Source organism: Dipodomys merriami, unplaced genomic scaffold, assembly GCF_024711535.1.
Source record: "Dipodomys merriami isolate MVZ:Mamm:240054 unplaced genomic scaffold, mDipMer1.0.p SCAF_5, whole genome shotgun sequence".
Taxonomy (NCBI): Eukaryota; Metazoa; Chordata; class Mammalia; order Rodentia; family Heteromyidae; genus Dipodomys; species Dipodomys merriami.
The window spans coordinates 68,544,067-68,567,450 of NW_027206068.1; the positions used below are offsets into that span (position 1 = coordinate 68,544,067).

At 48.8% G+C, this 23,384-nt stretch overlaps 1 protein-coding gene across 1 annotated transcript in view; it reads left to right on the forward strand.

Moving 5' to 3' along the window:
* Window positions 1-20,540, forward strand: part of Tbxas1 (thromboxane A synthase 1) — a 141,792-nt gene extending 121,252 nt beyond the window's left edge. Inside the window, exons 10-13 of the mRNA XM_069997319.1 lie at window positions 14,206-14,297; window positions 15,624-15,761; window positions 17,160-17,322; window positions 20,250-20,540. Of these exons, the coding sequence (XP_069853420.1) occupies window positions 14,206-14,297; window positions 15,624-15,761; window positions 17,160-17,322; window positions 20,250-20,324 (468 nt within the window). The 3' untranslated portion in view covers window positions 20,325-20,540. The remainder of the gene's footprint in view (window positions 1-14,205; window positions 14,298-15,623; window positions 15,762-17,159; window positions 17,323-20,249) is intronic.
* Window positions 20,541-23,384: the final 2,844 nt, after the last annotated feature.

The window sequence follows — 23,384 nt, forward strand, 5'->3', positions numbered from 1 at the left end:
AGGCCACTGGACATCCATCTTGGACAAAGCTTTCTTTTTTCCAGGTTAGGCTGGGCCTTCCCCCACTTAGATCCTGTGAACCTAAACCTAGCAGGCACTAGGGAATTGAAGATGGGGGGTTGGGGGACAGGGGGAGAGGACTCCTGCTACAATCAATCCCAACACAGTAGAGATCTCTTTGAAACTGAGCCTAGACAATGCTTCACTTATTTCAACTCATAAAGAAAACAAACAGAATCCCCGGTCAACACAAGGATTCTTCCAGGTTCTTGGTGTTAATTGCAAAGGGATTTAAGTCACATAGAAGAAAAAAAAAAGTCCTTCAAGGATGGGTTCCTGACAGGGCGGGAGAAAGACCTGGAACACAGAGCTGAGATAGATGGTCTTGGGGAAATGCTGTTGCTTCCTGCGGGGACTGTCTCTATCCAGTGACACAGGCCAAAGGCCCCAGGCCTGCCTAGAGAACATCCGGGTAAATATTTGGGCAGCTCTAGCTGCTGCGAGATTGGCGATCGGAGCTGCGGCCAAAGGACATGGCCCCCGACTCTCAGGCCCTGGATGACACATTTTTATCAAGGTCCATGCAGGCTGCCCTGGGCTCCTGAGGCTGGTGTGGGAGCATGGCGGGGGGGGGGGGGGGGGGGGGGGAGGGAGGGTGTGTGTGTGGCGGGAGGGGGGGGTGACAGGAAGCAGGAGGGCCTGGAAGAGTCTGGAGCTGTCTTTCTAAATTTAACACACACTGGCTTTAGGCCACATGGATAAAAAAATAAATTCCAGTGCTTAAAGCTCTTATCTTTGTTTACCATGTCTCCCAAACACTGGGTGACCCCTGGAGTCTGACTTCTACACGGAGTTGTCTAGAGAACCACACAGGATAGAGGAGTGGATGGACTGATGCATCTCCCTGTGCCATTCACTCAGCCTGGCAGTGACCGCGATCCGCTGTGGTGGTCACTCTGTGCCTGGATGGTCTGGCCAAGATGTCAGACCCAGAACTGCAAGGCAGGCTGTGTTAGCCGGTAAGAGGTCTGTTCATAGCCCACAACCACCTGGTCGGGTACCATGGCCATGTTGAAAATGTCCCCTTGGATGGCTAGGCTGTAGTCCCTAAGTTGCATTGACCTTTGTGGGCCTCGCAGCCCGGGCCTGATTCTACCTCAGCAGCTGCACAGAGCTGCCCAGCGTTTTCCCAGGATCCATGGGGATGCTCTTGTGCTTCCACCCCTGGGTTTGCTCTGCTGCCCGCTCCATTCAGAGACCTGAAAGTCTCACCTGCTCTTTCCCCATCAACCTCCTGTCTACGGGCTCACCCAAGGCACCCCCTCTGCCCTCCCCACCTCCCCCGGGAGGAAACATCAGCCTTGGCCAGTCCTGAATCTGTCTGGAAGGTGATTCGTGGATTGCCGTTTTCTGTCACTATCACGAACACCTGAGATAAGCAAGGGAGCGAGAGGAAAGGGTTCTTGGGCTCACAGCGCTGGAGATTTCAGGCTCTGTGGTGTTTGGGCCTGTGGTAAGGCAAAGAACGAGGCCAACCAAGCCACTCACTTCATCACCAGGATGGGGATGAGAAGCCAGGGCTTTACTATTCCCACTAGGCCCCTTCCTCTTTCTTTAAACATCTGCATAGGTTTTGCTGTAGTATTTATGCAAGCAGATCCTAAATCAAAACCCCTCTCCAAACTTTCATTTAAAAAAAGACTTTCTGGGCTGGGAAGATGGCTCAGTGGTAGAGTGCTTGCCTTGCATGCATGAGGCCCTGGGTTCGATTCCTCAGCACCACAGAAGCAGAAAAAGCCGGAAGTGGAGCTGTGGCTCAAGTGGTAGCCTTGAGCTGAAGAGCTGAGGGACAGCGCCCAGACCCAGAGTTCAGGCCCCACAACGGGACCCCCCCCCAAAAAAAAAATTTAGCAGTAAGCCAAGCACTTATAATCCTATTGACAAGGAATGTGCTACTAAGGATCAATGGTTGAAAGCCAGCCTGGGGAGGGGGGGGGAATCCATGAGAGTCTATCTCTAAATCAAGTAGCAAAAAGTAGTATGGAGAGGATAGCTCAAGGGGCAGAGCTAGCCAGATGAGCCTACACAGGTTTGAATTCAGACCCCAGGACTTAGGCCCCCTTCTTAAAGTTGCCACTACTTCCCAAAAGTTCTAAGCTAGGGATGGAGCCTCAACCCATGAGCCTTGGGCCATGTTGAGTCTTCAAAGGACAGCAATCTGTGATGTTGTCTAGTCTTACTTCCCAGTGGCTCCACCACCTTCCCAGGCTCTGCTGCAGGTTCAGGCCTTGGCTCTGCAGTCTTAGTTCCGGCCTCCATCTCAGAGCACACATCCACCTCTGCAGAGCAAACGTGGGCACAGTGTCTTCCAGCTTCTAAGCACAAGATGCTGTCATTCCCACCCCGGCCCTCTCTTGACTCCCACCCCCTCCCCCCACCATGCCCTGACCCAGCCTCTGACTCAACTCTGCAAACACCGAGTTCCTGCTCCAACTGTTGGCTCCCATCTTTCAGCAGTGCAGGAGTAAAGTTTGGGAACTGCTTTTATCTCCCTGATTTGTCGATGTGTTTTCTTTTCTTTTGTTTTGTTTCGGTACTGGGGTTTGAACTCTGGACCTCATGTGCTCACTTGGTGTTTTTTACCCAAAGCTGGCACTCTACCACTTGAGCCACAGCTCCGCTTCCAGCTTTTTGCTGGTTAATCAGCAATAAGAATCTCATGAGCTTTTCTGCCCAGGTTGGGTTTGAACCTCAGTTCTCAGATCTCAGCCTCCTGAGAAGTAAGTTTATGGGTGTGAGCCACCAGTGCCCTGCTTTCCTTCATTCTTAGATTCTGTGGGTCCCAAGGTTCACCTCCCCTGGTGAGTCCTCCAGACCGACGCTGATCCCTGTGGAGCTTGAAAAACACCACCAGGTCCTGTGCCCAATCCAGAACAGTGGACTCTTGAGTATTTGAGACAAGGCCCATCTTCAACAGGAATAACCAAGATGGAGGCTTCCTGCTGACTTTGGGATATAATTGGAACTTTTACCTGGGCAGCTGCAACCACCTCCTTTCTTCTGTTCTTTTCCCCAACTCCATCTTCTCCAAACACTGCCTGTCATTGGCAGATCACAGAATACCACTTTCTCTTCGGCCCCTCTTCTCACCAAAATCCCTTAGTGACTCGCAAGACAATACAGCTTTAAATGAGCAAACAAATGGCTTCCCCCAAGGCACCGGGGGTTCTGTGTCTCGCTCCCCTTCCCTACCCCGCCCCCACAGGCCGCCAAGCAATATCTATCCAAGGACCAAGCGAACAAAATCATTTTCTCTGCAAATTAAATGCGGTCCACTCTTTTCCCCATGCAGAGAAAGCAAGCTGGATGATTTAACTATCATTTACTTAGGGGCTTCTTTCTCTAAGCATCAAACACAATCAACTGTGAATGATCCATGCTAATGGAGAGAACAGATTCCCAAATATTACAAAACAGCTGATAATTCAAAGATTCAAGTCTGCTTGATGTTGGAATGCATTTTTTGCTTATGAGTGCTTGCATCTGATAATTGGGACAATTTTTTAAAATTAGGTAATTAGATGGGTCTTCTCTGTTCCTATTCTTTCCCCCCCCCCCGCCCCCTGCCACACACACACACACACACACACACACACACACACACACACACACACACAATTGGAATAAACAACTCAGTTCCCAAAATAGTACCCTGATTTTTTTTCTTCTCTCACCCCTTTCCTGGAATAGAGATAATGGTTAGACTTCAGAATGTTGAAAGGGGCAGGGAGAGAAAGCGGGGAGGAATGCACGCACAGAGTAGAAGGAACTTAGATGTTAACAAGCACCTTTTCAACTGGTTCACCTCTCAAATTTTAGGCAGCCATGAGCAAGTAGTTTCAACTATCTACTAAAGCAGACCCAGTAATTCCACCCCTAGACACGTGCCCCAAACGACTCTGTACTGTGTTCATCTCCAGCCACATTTAGAATGATCCCATCAGCTTTGCCCATCATGGCCCCTAAACCGGAAGCCACTCAGATGCTTCTCAGCAGTTGAAAGTTGCCTGGTGTCATCACAGCACAGAAAAACCACACAAGAAGGAGAATACACACACCAAGGGCCGGGAGGGGAGTTCAGTGATGAGTGCTTGCTTAGCATGTGCAAAGCCCTGGCTTTAATCCCCACCATCTCAAAGGAAAAGAAAGGGGAGGGCAGAGGAGGAGCAGGAGGAAGAGGAGGAGGACTAGGAGGACAGGAACGCCTGCAGCTACAGCTACACACAACATGCACAAATCTCATAGGCAATGGTGAGCAATAGTGGCGAGGACATTACTATTAAGCATAAAGGGGGAAAATGGTAGGAGGATCTGTGTTGAAGCTGGGTAAAAGTCATCTCTGTGTTGAGGTTGGGTTACTCTTGGTGGGGCTTATGATAGAGGGGGTCATGGAGTGCGTCAGCATTCTGGAATGTTCTGTGTCTTGGTCTGGGTGCTAATTACACAAATGTGCTGACCTTGAAAACTCAATTAAACTCTATACTTCCATGTGTGTTATATTTTCCTGTATGTATTTCTTCCATTAAATGTACAAGAAGAAAGCATGGGGGGGGGAGGAGAGGAGAGAAAGGAGGGAGGGAAGCTGAAATAGCAGGAAGTGGAGGCTAGTGGACTCCGCCGTACCTTTACTGAACTTCCGGCTTTGGACACACCACTTAACCTCTCCGAATCTGTTTTGTTTTTCTATTTATAAAATAGACAACACAAGTTGAAGTTCTAAGGACCAAATGGTATAAAAGATGTGAAAATCCTTCAGTAAGCATTACAGAACCGCACAAGGGCAAGTCCTCTGATTATTATAGATGTCTAAAGACAGGAATTCTGCAGAGATTCCTGTGTCTGCAAAGTCAATAAATCTCAGCCCAGAGCCTTGGGCCCCAAGTGTGTGTGTGTGTGTGTGTGTGTGTGTGTGTGTGTGTGTGTGTGCACGTGTGTACGCATGCGTGCAACTACACATGCACAGGCTGGTTTATGTTCCTTCATTACATCTCCCACCTCCTCAGCTAATCCCTTAATGGCCTGGGCCTCAGAGTCCAGGAGCACCTGGACTAATCCTCTTGTTAGTATGAGCTGGGTTCTGGCTCTTCTCTTACGTGGATATAAATAGATGCTGTGTACATTATTCCTCCCCGCTTTTTCTAAGATGTGGATGCATTTCTACCTCCCAATCTGCCGCTTCTATAAACTAACACGCAGAACTTTCTGCACATTGCAAAGTAAGCTAGTGATGTTGTTAGACAATTCCTCACCCCCCTCACCCCCCTCACCCAACCAAGACCTCCAGAGCTGCTAACTGCGAGCCGGAAACAACTTGCTGAACCCCACGGACCTCAGTGAACAGGGCATGGGCTCCTAGAGATGAACTGGCAGCTGAGAAGGACCCAACACCTCAAAATGGAGAGCCCTCCCCAGAGACATGGGGCTTCTCCTGGGAACTGGTTGTCAGAGGAGGGGCTTGGATGCTTGGCCTGTCGTCCATAGGGCAAAGTTAAGGTCACCCCATTTTCCTCAGACCAGTGACATAATATAGTGTTATGTTTTCCTGGAGAACCAGATGCATAGAAACCATAGCTGAATACACACACACACACACACACACACACACACACACACACACACACACACATTGACCCTAGGCTTAAGAGAGTGGCAGGTGCCTGCTTCTAGAAATGTGGGCATCATTGGGGTCCATTTGCATAATATGAAGGTTGGCCAAGTATGGAAGGACTTTCTCAATGCTATTTATGGTTTGAAGGAATGTTGCTTCTAGTTCCTTTGGCAAAATAGAAAATTGTTAATTTTGCTATTAGTCCCTGAATGTCTGGGGGGGGAACTTTAATGCAAACTGTATATATGTGTATGCGTGCACGTGCACACATGCACACACATGCTAGTACCAGGGCTTGAACTCAGAACTCTACACTCTCACACAGCTTCTCCCTTAAGGTTAGCATTCTGCCAGTTGAGCCGCACCTCCACTTCCAGTTTTTTGCTGGTTAGTTGGAGATTAGAGTCTTTCAGATCTGTCCACCCCGGTTGGGTTTGAACCAAGATTCTGAAATCTCAGCTTCCTGAGTAGCCAGGATTACAGGCATGAGCCACTGGTGCCTGACTCCTTGTTTTCATTTTCTCTTTGTCCAGGGTTTTTTTTTTTTGCACATATACACACACAGTGTATGGTAGAGTCATAAGGTGACTAACCCTGTGTATGCTTGTGTGTATGTATGTGTATATGTAAGTCTAACTTTCAGAGAAAAATGATACACAAAAATATGAATATAGAAAAGTGACATTAATAGGAAAGGGCAGAAATACTTCCTTATTAAAAGAATTTGTCCCCAAACACCAGTGGCTCACACCTGTAATCCTAGCTATGCAAGAGGCTGAGATCTAAGAATGTCAGTTCAAAGCCAGCTTATGCCTAGGCAAGGAAGTCTGGAAGACTCATCTCCAATTAAATACCAAATAGCTGAAAGTGGAGCTGTGGCTCAAAGTGGTAGAATGCTAGCCTTAAGAAAAAGAAGCTCAAGGGGCAGGGAAGGTGCCTCAGTGGTAGAGCACTTGCCTTGCATGCCTGAGGCCCTGGGTTCGATTTCTCAGCACCACAGAAGCAAAAAGAAAAAAGCCGGAAGTGGCGCTGTGGCTCAAGTGGTAGGGCGCTAGCCTTGAGCTGAAGAGCTGAGGGACAGTGCCCAGGCCCAGAGTTCAGGCCCCAGGACCGAACTCAAAAAAAAAAAATAAATAAATAAAAATAAATAAAAAAAAGAAAAAGAAAAAGAAGCTCAAGCACAGAGCCTAGACCCTGAGTTCAAGCTCCAGGACTGGCACGATAAAAGGAAAGGGGAAGGGAAAAGGAAGGGGAAGAGGAAAGGGAAAGGAAAAGGGAAGGAGAAGGAGAAAGGGAAAGTGAAAGGAAGAAGGAAGGAAGGGGGAAAGGAGGAAGGAAGGAGAAAGGGAAGCAATTTGTCAATGGATTTTCCAGAGTTCCCTAACCTATGGGATAATCAGGTTTATCTATGGCATCTTAATATTGGTTTACAGATAACACAATAGCCAGACTAAGAAATAGTCTTAAGAATGAGCTCTTACTTCGCATTGAGGAGCAAACACATAGGAAGAGCTCCCTGAAAATTAAGGAACTCTGGTTTGAGAATCTAAGCCATGAGGTAACGTCCACTTTTTAAAAAAATTTCCATTTTTACCAGCATTTCGTTTTCAACCTTCCAAGAGCATAGCTACTTCTTTTGTAGTATAAATCTCAACTGAAATGACTGTTAGGGCTCTGGGACCACTTTCTTCTTACCACGTCCTTACAGATCAATTTCATGGTGAGGACAGAATGTCTTGTGGGGAAGTGAGTCCTGCCATTAAGTGTATCCCCACTGACATGTGACCTGCTCTTCCAGTAAGGGATCTTTCCCCAAGACTGTGACTGTCCCCATCTCATGTGCTCTCCCCTGTGAAATGGGTGGGACATAGGATCCTGACTGACAGCCAGGCTAATCTATTGGTGCCCCATGACTGCTCCACGACCATGGCTGACGAGGAACCATGGCTGATGGAGGAGCCAGCCAGACCCGTCCCCTGGTGGGACCTGTGGCTCCGAGAGGTGTGGCCAGGGTCAGACAGAGGGGTTGTGGGGCTTCTCATTGGATGCGAGGCCAGACGGTTCAGTTGCGTCCCTGGGCTTTATAGCAGGAGGTAGGCGAACCTTAGAGAGGACTCTTTTTTCCCCTCAGGCTTGAACTCAGGGTCTGGATGCTGTCCCTGAGCTTTTGTGCTCAAGACTAGCACTCTACCACTTGAGCCACAGCACCACTTCCAGGGATGTTTTTTGGGAGGTGGTTAACTGGAGATAAAATTCTCACAGACTTTCTTGCCTAGACTGGCTTTGAGCCACCATCTTCAGACCTCACCCTCCTATAGCTAGGATTACAGGCGTGAGCCACCAGTGCTTGGCTGGATGACTTTTTAATCTTATCGTTTAGAAATGTACAGCTTGATGATGTCTTACTTGAAGTAAGAAAGTTTGCCTAGCCACCCAATTTTTCCTGGCCATTCAGGATCTGACCAGTCATTAGGAAGAGAGGTACTAGGACCCGGGGGGCTGCTGAAGAGGGTCTGGGGTATGCCGGGGGCTGAGCAGGCAGGCCACAGAGCTCTGGTCCTCATGGCCTCAAGAATGCTACTTGTGTGTTAAACAACAGAGTGAGCCTGCAGCCTGGTCTTCACGCGCTTCCTTGTTCTTTCACATCAAGAAAGAAAAGAATTCCATTCCTCTCAGTCAATATTTTGTATTTCTAGATGGCCAGAGAGAAGCGTGTCCTGTCTCTATTACCTGACAACTTTGCATTCTCCAGCATCTTTAGACTCAGCTTGCATGGTTGCCCAAATGGAACACTATTTATTCCTGTGCCTATGCCTGGCCAGCTGTCATCTGTTTGGGGTTTGGCTCCAAGTGGCACATGTTCTGAGTGGGCATCCTGAAAGAACCAGTTTCTCCAGAGCCAGTTCCACACACCTCTGTGTTGTAACTTGACTCTGTCTTTAGTAGCTTAACATGTTGTTATGAGGAAAACTTTAACAGATACAAATTCAAAGGCTGTCCACTCCAATGAGCATCCACTTAGACATCCAAACTGCCATTTATTTCCTCTTCCTTCTTCCACTAAGTTGTTCTCTAATCCTAGCCTTCGTGTCAGCTCATCTGTAGGTAATGTGTACACAGCTCAAAAACAACTCTCTTCTCCAACATGGCCACCAAGCCATCACATGAAAACAAAATGAGCTATCATTCCTCCAAACTTTCACAACAGCTAGTTGGGTTCAAGGTCCCCAGATCATCCATCCTATGTGTTTCACACTTCTTTCTTTCTTTTTTTCTTTTTTTTTTTGTCCCAATCCTGGGACTTGAACTCAGGGCCTGGGCACTGTCCCTAAGATTCTTTTGTTTAAGGCTAGCACTCTACCACTTAAGCCACAGTGCCACTTCCAGCTTTCTCTGAGTAGTTTATTGAATATAAGCGTCTCATGGAATTTTCTACCCAGCTTGGCTTTGAACCATAGTGCTCAGATCTCAGCCTCCTGAGTAGTTAGGATGACAGGTGTGAGCCACCAGTGCCTGGTCACACAGGTTTCTTTGAACCACAGCCATCCACGCAAGCCTACCCACTGGCCTCAAGGTCCCAGGCTAGACAGGGCACCCTTCTGGCAGTGTCCCAGATCGCAAATGTCTGGGTACGTGGCCTTCATCTGTCCTCCCTTCTCGCCCTTTCCAGACAGACCAGGGGCTCCAAGAGGGTGGATGAGCTAGTGTGTGTTTTTCTCTACCAAGCCCCGAATAGCACCTGTTCTATAGATTGAGTAAACTCTATACATAGTCTCAGCGTGAATAAATGAATGATCACCCTAGCAGAGTGCGCTTTCCACTCCTCACAATCCCATTCTAGGGCATCTCACAGATCCAGAGTAATGATTAGCTTGGAAGTTTGGTTCCCCAAAGGGCAGAGCCTTCAGCAGTGGTAGATGCTGGGTACTCAACCCAGCGCCTGACCTCACAGGGGGTCCCGCTGCTGGACCCCTGAGGAACTTAGAAGCTCTCCATAAGATGTTGGGCTCACAGTCTTCCTCTTTGGCTCTCATCTCTTCTCTAACCATGAAGAATTTGCATGCAAGGATTCCGAAGACTCTTTCAGAACTGAGTCCTCGTTTATTTACCATACGCTTGCTGCCCTCTGCTGGCCAATTTGGCTCAGAACCACTGTGTCCCCAAAGGGCTGAAAGAACTCCAAGCAAAGCAAGGAGGGATGAATGGATTGGTCTCTATGCAGAACAGGGACTTAAATGCTGTTGCTTGGCCTGGATTAGACTAAAATATGATGTATTCCTTTGCACACCTTATCAGCGCAGTCCTCAGATGGAGGTGGGCTCTGGGAGATCCCAGATGAGCCGTAGAAGGAAAACCCATGCCCAGGCCCCACCTCAGCCCACCATTAAAGCCCCAGGCAACCAGTGCCAGCTGCCACATCGATCCAGAACACTGGACCAATACAATGTTCACAAGCAAGCCTTTGAAACTGAGAGGAGGCCAGGTGATAGTGGCTCATGGCTGTAATCCTAGCTACTCAGGAGGCTGAGATCTGAGGACCATGGTTCAAAGCCAGCCACGGCAGGAAAGTCTGTAAGACTTATCTCTAATCCACAAAAAGCCAAAAAGTGATAAAGCACCAGCCTTGAGCAGAAAAAGGTAAAGGACAGTACCCAGGACCTGAGTTCAAGCCCCAGTACACACACACACACACACACACCACACACACACACACACACACACACACACAAAGCCCATCCAAGCAAAGTGAACAAAGATATTGGTTTTATAATACAGGAGTCTCTGAGCCACCAACTTCAACATAATTTCTTTCTTTGACAAAACCTGGAAGTTTATAACACACAATTTTAGTTGGGAACCAGAGCAATTATCTTTGCCATTGGACAACATCCTCAGATCTAGTTCCTTTTTCTTTTTGAGGAAAACTTCTATATTACAATGTAGGATGCCTGTGTCTCCTCTCCTTCCCCTGTACTTCCCTTTCCTCCCCCTTCTTCCTTCCTTCCTTCTTCCTTCCTTTCTTCCTTCCTTCCTTCCTTCTTCCTTCCTTCTTTACACATTCTTGCATTTGTTAAAGATTATTATGGTTGCAGATAACAGAATGTCACCAACTTTGGTCACAAGTGAGAACTTTCTAGAAAGATTCTGAAGTGCCTAGCCTCAGGTTACTTGCCAGGAACAGATGGAACTCACCAATACACTAAGAAATAGTCTCTCTGTCCTTTGCCTCTGCTCATCTCATCTGTTTCTTCTTTCTTGGGTCCAACTGGTGTTTTATGTTCATTAATCCAAAAGGCAGAGAAGGTGGCCACCAACAGCTCGTGACTTGCCTATGTTCAATCTTTCCCAGACTGGTGACCTTAAGCCAACCAATCACTCAGCCTGCGAACCAACTAGATAATTTGTGAGGACCAGAACAATATGGAAATGTGGGAGCCTTTCTTCCAAAAGCAGGAGAGTGCCAATAGTGGTGCACATAACACGTTTGTCTCTTTTGACTGTGGCAGTTTTTATTTTTCTATTTCATGGCATTTTAAGTAAAGACAAATATAAAATTTAAATGATTTGCATGAATTTTCCATACATTTTTATAGCATGCAAAGCCAGTTTTCTATGTAAACCAGAGCATTTAAGTCATGTGCAGAATCACTGACATGGCACAATTTGTGTTCGGTGAAGTTGTTGGCCAGAAGAGACAAACTCATGCCAAACCCATCAAGATTCAAAGAAGAGAGGGAACCCACCAGAGTCCCCGAGGGGTAGTCCTTCGAGCCTGGCTATTCCAGGAGGAGTTCACCGTCATGGGAGCCACCAGACTCCACACCATCACCCCAACACAGAGGCAGGGTCTAGGGAAGATGACCGAGGTGTCTCCGCTTCCCACAGCAGATTGGGACTTGGAGGTGCTCCAATCCGTGGGCAGTGACTCGCTGTCTCTGCATCATTACAGGCAGGCCTGCCATTACACCATCATCTGACAGCCTGGGGCAGCGATGGCAGACACCATGTCCACCCCAACCCTTTGTGTCTATGCTGTGTCCTCTGCTGGGGATGGATGGCAACTCGAGTCGCAGGCTGGACCAAGGGAGCCAGGGAGCAAGAGAGAGCAGGTAGTTAAGAATTTAGATAGAGGAGGCGCCCAAACTCACAGCGCATGCACCCATGTGCCTGTGTCCTTTCCTCCCAAAGCACAGATCCAGAGAGAAGGTCATCAGGAGTCTCAAGATGGCAGGCAGAGCGTCAGCCCCCAGCCTTCTCCCTCCTCCAGGCCCATCTGGCCTGCCCAGGGTGGAGGTGGATACATGGGACTAAGGAGGAGCCTTCTGAAAGACCATTTCCCACAGTGCATTGGTAAGACCAATCACTGCTCCTCATTACAAGAAAATGCATCCCTTACCTTTCAAAGTCATGATGCGATTAACTATACACACTTTGTGTAATTTGACTCATGAACAAGAATGGCTGTAGTATATCAAATGGCTACTCCCTCATAAATGAGTTGAAATATTCCCTGGAGTCTCTTAAGACTGTTACCAGAAATCCAGTTCCCCTGAACTCACTAGCAACTTACAAATTATGGGATCAGGGTTTGGGAAGAAAGGAAATAAAGTTTTGTTAATTTTGCCAGGCAAAATGAGGCCTATTCAAGCGATTGTCTCAGAAAGAAACACTCGCGTGTGTGTGTGTGTGTGTGTGTGTGTGTGTGTGTGTGTGTGTGTGTTGGAAGAGAACATGGGTTTCTAGATGTTCAAGCTGAGGCACAGCTTCCAGATGCATGGTGGCCTTGGGTCTGCTTATTTTCCAGTATGCTGGAGTTAGTCTCCAAAATTGTGTACCTTGCTGAACCATGGTCATTAAGATAAGGAGTATGATATGACCTTACCTGAGTTGTTAAGACATTCTTTAATTCCCTCACACTGGGAATGGGAGGCAGGGGAAGGGGAAGAACAAGAGAGAAGAAAGAAAGGAAGAGAGAAAGAGAGAAAGAAAGAAAAGAGAGAAAGGGAGGAAGGAAGGGAAGAAAGGAAGGAAGAAGGGAGGAAGGAAAGGAAGAAAGGAAGGAAGAAGGGAGGAAGGAAGGGAAGAAAGGGAGGGAGAAGGGAGGGAGGGAGGGTGGGAGGGAGGGAGGAGAAAAGGAAATAAAACCATCTTTCAAATGTCGACTTTGGTGAGGTGCTGAGCTCCAGTTGGGAGCAGTTAGGTGTCCCCTGCCGTCATACCTCTTCTCCCATCTCCTGACTTGCCCTACATTTTGAATGGGTTCTCTTAAAGATGGTGGCTGGTGTAGGTCCCAGGTGTGGGAAGGATGTCTCAGAGGGCTGCTTCCTGAACTCCAGGTGGCAGGAGGCAGGATGGAAGAAAGCCACTCCCAGCATTGGGTTTTTTTTTTTTTCTGGAATCATCTAATTGAAAATTGTCACGTGCCAAACAGAAAATCCATCCACTTCTGCTAGATGCTAGGAGTATTTGGGGCGACCTTCCCTTAAGCCCAGCAGGGCAGCATCTAGGCTTCCTGTGACTTCCACCTGACCTCTCCCAACCCCGGACACCCACATCCTGTTCACTGCTCATGCCAATAGGTGTGAGGTAAGAGAGCCTGGAGGGACAAAAAAATCACTCCAGTGGGAGTCACCAGGAAATGTCAGGGTTCTTCAACACCATAAACCACCCCTATCTTTTCTCAACCTGTGTGTAAAAAATGGATCCTGGTTGTTTTATTATGTGTTTTTCATCATGAGAACGTGTTCATTCCTTTGACAGCTTTGCTAGGGAGACATCTTTGTCTTTATCCTGGGTCTTTGGCAGTTTGGTTCTAGCCGATCCTTTACAGCTTCTCCTCTTTGCTATGTCACCATTTGACTCTTAACTTTATTAAGCACCAATTCCTGCCCGCGTGGTAGATGAGCACCGGTGTTCCTACTTAAGAGATGAGAACCAATGCTGCCCTGATTTACTGCGAGGATTGAACGTGGACCACGTCATCAATGTGGCTGGCTAGGCACCAGGAGCTCATACCTAACCTCCTAGATATTCAGGAAACTGAGATCTGAGGATTACAGTGTGAGGTCAGCTTGGACAGGAAGGTCTATGAGACTTTTATTTCCAATTAACCAGCCAAAAAACCAGAAGTGGAGCTGTGGCTCAAATGGCAGAGTACTAGCCTTGAGCAAAAGAGCTCAGAGACAGTACCTAGGCTCTGAGTTCAAGGCTACCCCCCTCCCCCCCAACCCCCCCCACACACACACACAAGCTTTTAACTAATCAACGGGGCTGCCACAGTAGTTTCTTCTATGTTACACTCATGGGCTCACAAGTCCTCAGCTACTCCTGCTCAGTAACACAAAGCAGGAAATTCAGCACAACAGAATGTGTGAGATGCTAATCTGCTGCCATCTGGGGGAAATCTACTTCATCTTGTGGAGTTTTCACGGAAATGTTTGCTAACGTCAGAGCAGGAGTCTAAAGCTCATGAAAAAGATCAAGCGCCCTGCAATTCTACCTAACTCCACCTCCTCCCTCATCCCAACTTGCCTCAGCCGGACCCTGACTACTGCAGCCTGCAGGAAGGCCTACCCTACCTGGACATGGTGATTGCAGAGACCCTAAGGATGTACCCACCGGCTTTCAGGTACACCCAGAACCCTACCTCTCATTTTGTTTCTAGCCTCTTTGTATATTAGGAGCTCTGAACGGGTAAATCAGATGAGGACATTTATAGGACTCAGTCCGGGCTCCAGAAGTTAAAGTCTTTCATAAGGAGGAACTGATTGAAAGGAAGCAGAGTCTGGACATACTGCTTTAGACTGGAGACTTCAAGGAGGCAAGACTTTTGAGAGGTCTTTACAGCGAGTAAGCAATGGACTGCCCCCATGAGAAAGCTGTTTGTCCAGATAAATTAGCTTTTTCATTACCTAAAGCAGACAGTGGGGTAGTTCTTGGCATAGGGAATTCACTTCCTGGGAAAGAATTTTCAAGGAGGAAGTCACTTTGACCCACATGAGCTCCATGCTTCGCCCCCAGAGTGGAAGTGGGTATCTGCAGAATTGGCAGGGTATTATTCTCCAGGAGATTGCTGGTCCACACCCCTGGGGCAAAGCTGAACATGGCCACGATGGGCTTTGAAATTGCAAGCGACTGAGTGTCTATGAGTTCCTCAGCAATGGGTGTTTATTGTTGGAAGTGTAGGAGGATGGTCATTAGAACCTTCCAGAAACTAAGATTGGCCATCCCAGACAGGCCCAGAGAGAACACCTGAGCTCTGGAGCTACCCGAGGTCTCACACCCCCTCCCGCCCCCAACTACCCAACAGGGACCACTAGCCCTGGGCTCAGCCCTCGGTGTAGCTTGGCCAGGCAGGCCCTGCCCCCTGACTGCTGGGGGGTGCGGGGTGGGGGGCATAGGATCCCAACACCGGTCCTAAGTTATCTGTCGCGAAGGGCTCCCTGTCTTCCCAGCATCGGCCCTACTCATGGCTTCATTTCATGAGACAGGCAGTGGCAGAGAAGCCCAAGGAAGGTGCAGACTGCCCCATACCCTTGGTGAAAGTGGGGAGAGGTCTATCATGAAAAGGAGGGACACAGGGCCGGACCACCATGAGGTGGAAGGAAGAGAAGCAAGAGAGTGAACAAAGGCAATCAACAAAAGCCGACTGAATCCACTTGGAAGACTAGAAGCATAACCCTTAAAACCTCCCCCAGAAACCAGCTCCCGGGAGGCTTTCACCCCAATATCAGGTTCACAGAAGGAATCTCTGTGCCTGGCTGCTGCTGAATGAATAGATGAATGAGTGGATGAATGAATGAGAGGAGGGATGAGGGAATTTTCTCCAAGAGACTTGAGGCTCTTAGAGGTGGGGCGTGGCTTACCCTGGAAGAGAGCCCAGTTCCCGGGCCCCAGCCTCATTCCACACTCCACGCTGGGTCTCCTGACCCAGCTCCATCTCTGTCCCCCACAGGTTCACGCGAGAGGCTGCGCAGGACTGCGAGGTGCTGGGCCAGCGCATACCCGCAGGAGCCGTGCTGGAGATGGCGGTGGGTGCTCTGCACCGCGACCCCGAGTACTGGCCACACCCTGAGGTCTTCAACCCTGAAAGGTGAGTGCTGTCCCTTGCATGAGGTGGTGATTTTGTGGTGGAGGCAGCAGCAAGAGGGCACGGGCAGGGGTGGCCTCAAACAAATGATGAGCACTACAGCCAGATGCTCATAAAGCATCATTTCTGGAGGCCACTAACTAAAGGCAGAGATTTAGCATTTCACCAGCAGTGCATGTGAGCCATGTCCTCTGCTCCCTCCAGTCAGGGCTGGATGTATTTCAAGTGTGTGTTGGGAAGAACGAGCCCATCATTTCCATACAGTACAGTTGTATCAGCAGAATTTCTCCACAAATCTAAGTTCATGACATCCACAGACCTGGATCCTCCCTTGTCTGCTGACAGGGATTTGGCCCATTGTCTGGGACTTTGAGATGAAAAATGTCTGAGTCTCCCCACCCCATTCTTGTCATGCTCAGCACAGCCCCCTCCTTTGGGATCTGCCAGGGGAAGCTGCCGTTGTATCTCCACTTTTAATGGCTCCTGAGGAACCCCGCCTGACTCTACAGCTCAGTTGTGGGAATCCAGGGGCCTTGGGACCCAGATTAAAAATCTCCCACTGTCCAGCAGTTCCTGGAAATATGGTAAAGATCAAAAAATTAGAAACAAGCTGAACGCTGGGTGACTGACATCCATAATCCTAGCTACTCTGAATATGGAGATCCAGAGGATGGCAGTTTGAGACCAGCCCAGGCAGATGAGTCTACTAGACTCCACCGACAAAATAATCAGCAAAAAAATAGGACTGGAAGCATCACTCAAGTGGTAGCGCACCAGTTAAGCAAACTGAGCAAATTCAAGGTCCTGTGGGGGGGGGGGGGGGACAGCAGGATGCCTAGGGAGGTCTAGTGTGGTCACAGTCCAGGGACTTTACTAAGATGGCTGAGGCCGACGATGGGGAAGGTGAAGAAGCCACAGCCGGTTCAGGACTGTGGCAAACAGCCCTGGAGTCGCCAATGGCAGCGGACTTCATGTAGACTCTGGCCAGTGGCTCTCACCTGTAATCCTAAGTACTCAGGTGGCAAAGAAAAGAGAGAGAAAGATAGGAAAGGAGGGAGGGAGCGAGGGAGGGGAAAGAAGGAGAGAGGAAGGGAAATAGGGAAGAAAGGGGGGAGGGAGGGAGAGGAAGGAAGAAAGGAAAGGAGGGAGCGAAGGGCACTGTTTACATCCCAACTGGCTCTCTGCACCCATCAGTGCCCTGCGGGCTAGCCAGAACAAAGAGGGACGGAAGCTCAGGAATTAGCCACCATTCCCTCAGGGGCCATCCCAGGGGTGTTTAGGATCGGGCTGACCCGCACAGGTTACACTGTGCTGGGAGGAAAGAGGTCTAAGTAGAAGGAGACCTCAGATGGATGGAAACAAATGTTCAGGGGTCACGCATGACCTTCCCACCACCCTCAGGTTCAGCACAGAGGCCCGCCAGCAGCAGCAGCCCTTCACATACCTGCCCTTTGGAGCTGGCCCCCGGAGCTGCCTTGGGGTGTGGCTGGGACTGATGGTGACCAAGCTAACACTGTTCCACATCCTGGGCCGCTTCCGCTTCGAAGCCTGCCCTGAAACTCAGGTGAGGGCACTAGCTTGTCTGGAAGCCATCGTGTGTGTGTGTGTGTGTGTGTGTGTGTGTGTGTGTGTGTGTGTGTGTGTGTGTGTGTGTGTGTGTGTGTGTGTGTGTGTGTGTGTGTGTGTGTGTGGTGTGTGTGTGTGTGCGCGTGTGCGCGTGTGCGCGCGCGTGCTGAAACCAGTTTGTTGATCTTCCTGGGCCTCAGTTTCTCCACCTGTCAGAGGGGGCAATAAACACACTACTCTTCCTGTCCTGTAAGGGTAAATGAGTTAATTCTGGGCTGGGACCTGCACTGGCCTGTCATAACACGCATGCGCCCCCACTAGGACTGCTGTCTGTGCACAGGGCTGGCTCTCGGCTCGGTGTAGCTTGTTCTTCAGTGAACAGGAGCCCAGTGCATGTGGTTGTGACCCATGCAAGGCTTTGGGGTGTGTGGTTTGACCTACAGAGTCTGGAGATCATCCCCAGCTCCTCCTGACTCCTAAGGTAATGTATGCTTGAGGGAAAGCAGAGGGGTGCCGGCTCCTTGGCGTCTGGGAACGGCCTCTCTCCTTGGGTAATGCCCCAAGCTGCCACATCCTTGCCTTCCCTCCCAAGATTTATGTTCCCCAATATATACATTCATTCCTAAGGCCCCAGGGAGGTGGCAGACTCTGCCCTCAGCCACCAGAATCTCGTAAAGTGCCCCCGCTGTCCCAGCCCTGTCATACCACGCACTCCAGGTCCAGAGCTAGGGAGGTTCCGTTCTTTGTTCAGACAGCGAGGTGGCTGTCACACAGTGGTGCAGCCCATGCAGCACTACAGTCTCTGCAAGGGCAGGGAACAGCTGTGTACCCGCTGACTCCCCCAGCATGCAGCGCGGTGTTGTGCATGGAGTGAAGACACTCACTTCTTCCGGCAAGTGGTAATGAACAAATGGCTGATCAGCCACCAGGGCAAGAAGCTGCAGTTCACACCTAGGTCCTGCTCACAGCATCCCCCCCCTCCTGATGGGCCCACTCCCCTCAGCAGTGTACACTGTCCCCAGCAGTCTAAGTCCAGCCCTCTCTGTGCCTCTATGTCCCCTGGAGGCCCAAGAGATGCCAGGAACAGGCAAGGGTAAGATAACAAAGAGGGACAATTTTAGATTCCGGGACTGGCAGTGCCTCTGACACAGGAGAGCTAGGACGGGATGCAACTGCAAGGGAAAGCATCCACAAAGGTGATAGGGCAGGAATGGAGAAGCCACAGCAGGAAAGGAGGACAGAGAAATGATGAAGGACACAGAGAGCAACAAGGCCTCTGACCACTTCATTAGTCTAGGGGAAAGTACTTCTTTTGAGGACTTCTCAGATGCAAAGGTCCAGTCCAATGTTCAAAAGATGCTGCTAGTTATGCACTGGTGTCTCAGGAGGCTGAGAACTGAGGGTCCCCATTGAAAGCCAACCTGAGCAGGAAAGTCTATAAGACTTTCATCTCCAATTAACCATCAAAAAGCCAGAAACGGAGCCGTAGTTCAAATGGTCGAGTGCTAGTACTGAGCAAAAAAACAGGGACAGTGCCCAAAAGAAAAACAAAAGCTGCTATGCCTGGCATTCCTTGCCTAATAACCAGCCATGAGTCCCAGACCTGCTGGAACCAGGGAGAACTCATTTTGAACTCAAGATGGGGCTGAGCCCGCCTTGCATTCCAGTTTCACCTCCTCTTGTTTGCTCAGACTGCTGCTCCTACTTGGAATGTCAGCTCCCTCTTCCCCACCTCAGGCCTCTCCCAACTCCATCCTCTAAGAAGTTCCTTCACATAACTTCAATTGCACCTACTTTCCAATAGGCCACTTGCTCCAGGAATCTCTGCCTGGTTTTGTCAGCCCTACCCACCATTCCTTTGTCCGAACTATTTCAATTTCATCTAGACTCCTTAGGCTGTGTAGCTGCATGTTACTATATTTTAATTATAATCCTATTAAATCAAAACATCCGAGGCTGGAAAGTTGGCTCAGTGGTAGAGTGCTTGCCTTGCATGCATGAGGTCCTTGGTTCGATTGCTCAGCACCATATAAGCAGGAAAAGCTGGAAGCGGAGCTGAGGCTCAAGTGGTACAACGCTAGTCGACAGCTGAAGAGCTGAAGGACAGTGCCCAGGCCCAGAGTTCAGGCCCCATGACCGACCCCCCCCCAAAAAAAAATCCATCAGGCATGGTAGTAACCTGGAGACTGAGGTAGGAGGATGGGCAATTCAAGGCCCAACTGAGTTGCATAGTGAGACTGGGTCTCAAACAAATCAAAACAAATGAACAAAATGCTCAATGTCCAGGTCGGACCATCTTGTTTCTTGCCTCCCATCTGACATAACCCATGAAGGCCTCCAAAAAGCCTCCTGAGGCCCGTGTGGAAGCCCATTTTCTGTCCTTGCTCCAAAGGTTCACAGGGGCCCGACTGCATCATTTTTCACATACTGTAAGGGGAAGCTGGCTTCCTGAGTAAACTTGTGACTTCCCTTCCAAGTCCCCAGACCAGCATGGTCTCTGCCTCTAAAGTGAGACCTAAGGAAGCTTTTGGAATGTCTGAGAGGCTAGATAGACCACATATGGATAAGCTTGGAACAGCCTAAAGAAAGGGCAGTGAGCTTGGAGGGAAAGGCAAGGATGGCTGCTTCCTCGTCCTGTGACTTTGGCCTCCTGAACCTGTTTCTTCAAGTGAGATGATACTCTTGGGGCAGATAAATGCCAGACATGCTTGTCACCGTATTCATTCTGTCCACTACATGCTACCAGGGACCAGGTCATCCCACAAGATGTGCTTCTCAGGAACCGGTCCAGCTGAGAGATGATTTCGCCCACCAACCTCTCAACTCACAACCAGATTCCCTCACCTACTTCAGGCCCAGCTCCGAGGCAGTTTTCCTACAGATATGGTTAACTAGGACCAATTCTTTTCACTTCCTCTGTTTTAGGTGCCACTGCAGCTAGAATCCAAATCTGCCCTCAGTCCAAAAAATGGAGTCTTCATCAAGATTGTGTCCCGCTGATGTGAGTCATCTTGGAGAAGGGAGTGTCACTTAATGATACCTGCAAGTTGGAGTTATGAGGGCTCCCCTACATTTTAAGAAAACCTTCCTGTAGAAACACCAATGTTTAAAGAAACATCACTTGGGGTGGTTGCGAGGGTGCCTGGCATGTAAGCATAGCGAGGTTACTTACCTGATCCTACATTTTTAATAAATGTTGGCTGCACTTGGTTTCGACATTGTCAGTGGGGTTCCAACCACTATCTGAGTAAAAGACTGTGAAATAAGCAAAAATGTAGTTTCAACAAAATGACTGAGAGCATGTTGTTTTGTGCTGGATGCTGTCCTAAGCTTTTCTTTTTCTGCTACTACTTTTTCTTTCTTCCACTAAAGAAAGCCACAGCTCCATTTCCAGCTTTTTAATGATTGGAGATAAGAGTCTCACAGACTTTCCTGCTCAGGGCTGGCTTTGAATTTGGCAGTGAATTATCATTCTCAGATCTCAGCCTCCTGAGTAGCTAGGATTACAGATGTGAGCATCCAGTGAGAACATGATTTTTTTTTTTTTTTTTAGTTTTTTGATTATGTGGTACAAAGGAACTTTGGGCCTCATGCATGCTAGGCAACCACTGTACCACTAAGCCTCATTTCTAGCCTGAGAACATAATGTTTTAAAGGAAGTCTTGTCTTTCTAAAGCATGGGGACACACCCACATCGAGTAAGGTGTCCTGATGGCAGCAGTGAAGGGCCAGTTCATCTTCTCATCACATTCCATCAATGAAGTGGCTCACTGTGCTTTGATTGTCCCTGCAGGGATCAGAGCCATTTTGGAGTAAGTTAATGGTACAAATGGATATGTCCTTTCTGTGGTTAATCTTTTCTTCATTCTTACCAAGAAAATCCAATTATAGAGGTGAGTTTTCGTACAGGTAACAATTGTGTTGCCAAGGTCATGTCTAAGAAAGCACTTGCTGACTAGATCAGAGGTCTGCCCTGCAGCTGTATTGTCTTTGTTGTTAGTCTTTTCATCACTCTGGGCCTCAGTTTCCTCACTTGTAAAACAGGAAGCTGACCAAGCACAAAATTCCCTTCCTTTATTTGACATCTGAGCAGCTTCAAGGCACAGAATGCCACTGAGAAAAACTGGAGCGGCATCCCTCATGTAACACCTCGGTGCTCACAACTCAACTACTTTCCATTTTCAGAAAGCCCAGGTCATTTTCAGGGGAACTCTTGGGATAGCATGTTGGACATGCTGCCTCTACTGCTTGATCCTCTTCTAACCCCTTCAGCCCAGAGCACGTCACTCTGCTCCCCAAAGCTCCCTGTAGCTCACCATGGCCTCCCTAGAGCAGTGGGGGGAGGGGAGTGCAACACCACTATCCACATTTTCTCTCCCTGTCAGCCACGACTATTCAACTGCTCAAGCTCTGACAGTTCACCCAACGGCTACAAGACAGCCCTTGCTGCTGTATGTTTTCTAAAACCTTTTGTTCTGGGGAAGTATCAGGGTTTGAACTCAGAGCTTTGTACTTGCCAAGCAGGTGCTCTACTGCTTGAACCATATCCCCAGCCCTATGGACTGTCTTCACAAGACAACCCTTGCTGCTGTCATGTTTTCTAAACCCTTTTGTTCTGGGGAAGTATCAGGGTTTGAATTCAGAGCTTTGTACTTGCCAAGCAGGTGCTCTACTGCTTGAACCATATCACCAGCCCTGTGGACTGTCTTGATGCCTGGCTTAAGTCTTAGGGCTGTGCTTTGGGGAAAACCAGACATTTCAAGGATGTGTCTCCTTTACTGCTTTGCCTGTCCCCCCAAGACCCTGACCATCCTGCAGAACCTCAGCCAGAAGATGGAACCAACTGAGCACTCAAGTCCCCTACTAAGAGCACTCCTCCACCACCAGCTACCAAGTGACCACTGGCTGGTCTAGCCCCTCAGTACCATCAAGCCTCCCTTGTCTTCTGTGAACAGGTGGTCATATCTTCACAGATAGTGAATGTGCAGAATTGTTCATCTCCCAGCCTTCCACTTAAAACCTCATTGTTCACACCGCAATGCCAACAATCCCAGGACAGGAAATGGCAGGAACTACAATAGTGGGATCCTTCACAAAGTCTACCCCTCTCTCCCAGAAGGGTCCTCATGAACATTTCTCGCCAGCAACATCCACACACCTCTGTCCTAGGCCCCACATCTTTGCACCAGACATCTTGGGAACTATGGCAGTCTGGCTCCTTCATCAAATGCCCCTCTTCCACCTCTTCAGGAAGAGTGACCTAGCCAACTGCCCATATGTATCCAGACCCTCTTCAGTGTTGCCAGTCCAACCAGTTGCTCTTCCTAACTAGCTTTCTGATCTCCAAATCCAGTTGCCTCTGCAGTCTTTATAGCACACTTGGCTTTTCTGGAACATATGGCCAGCTCCTACCCTGTTCATCTGGCTATAGACATATATTCTGCAAATTATACAAAGCCCAAGGCCACATGACTATAATAGGAGAACGCTTTCCTTCTAACCCACAATGAGCATCCTGCTTCTCGCTGCTCTCAGCCAGAAAGTGGAAGAGTGAAAGAGCTGCACATCTGTATGGAAGTTTTCTAGCAAGCACTTACTCTAATGGGCCTCCCAGGCCCCTCCCTACCATTGTAGAAAGACCTATGATTCAATAAAAAGCCTAGAAAGAACTTGCAGGTGAATAGGCTGTGAGGAACTACATCACATGCATAGATACAGATGTAAGGCCCTGCTGGCGGTTGTAGTTGTGCTGTTTGTTTTTCTGATCATTTAACTTGGCCTTCTTCTGGTGTGATCAATTACACTGCCCATAAGGTTTCAGCTTCCTCCTAAAATAGAAGATTCTAGTGAAACTTCCTTAGACCTGAACACCATAGGATGAACTAAGGACACATTCCTTTAGGAGGAAAACAGGCTCTCTGCCAACTAGACCAGAACCAGCCAGCTCCAAGGCAGAAGATACCAAACACTGATATGTGTATCAAATCCAGCACATTGTCCATGTTCATATCCAGTGGTGAATCTGGATTTCCCAGGTCTGAAACTTTATTGGGGGAAGGG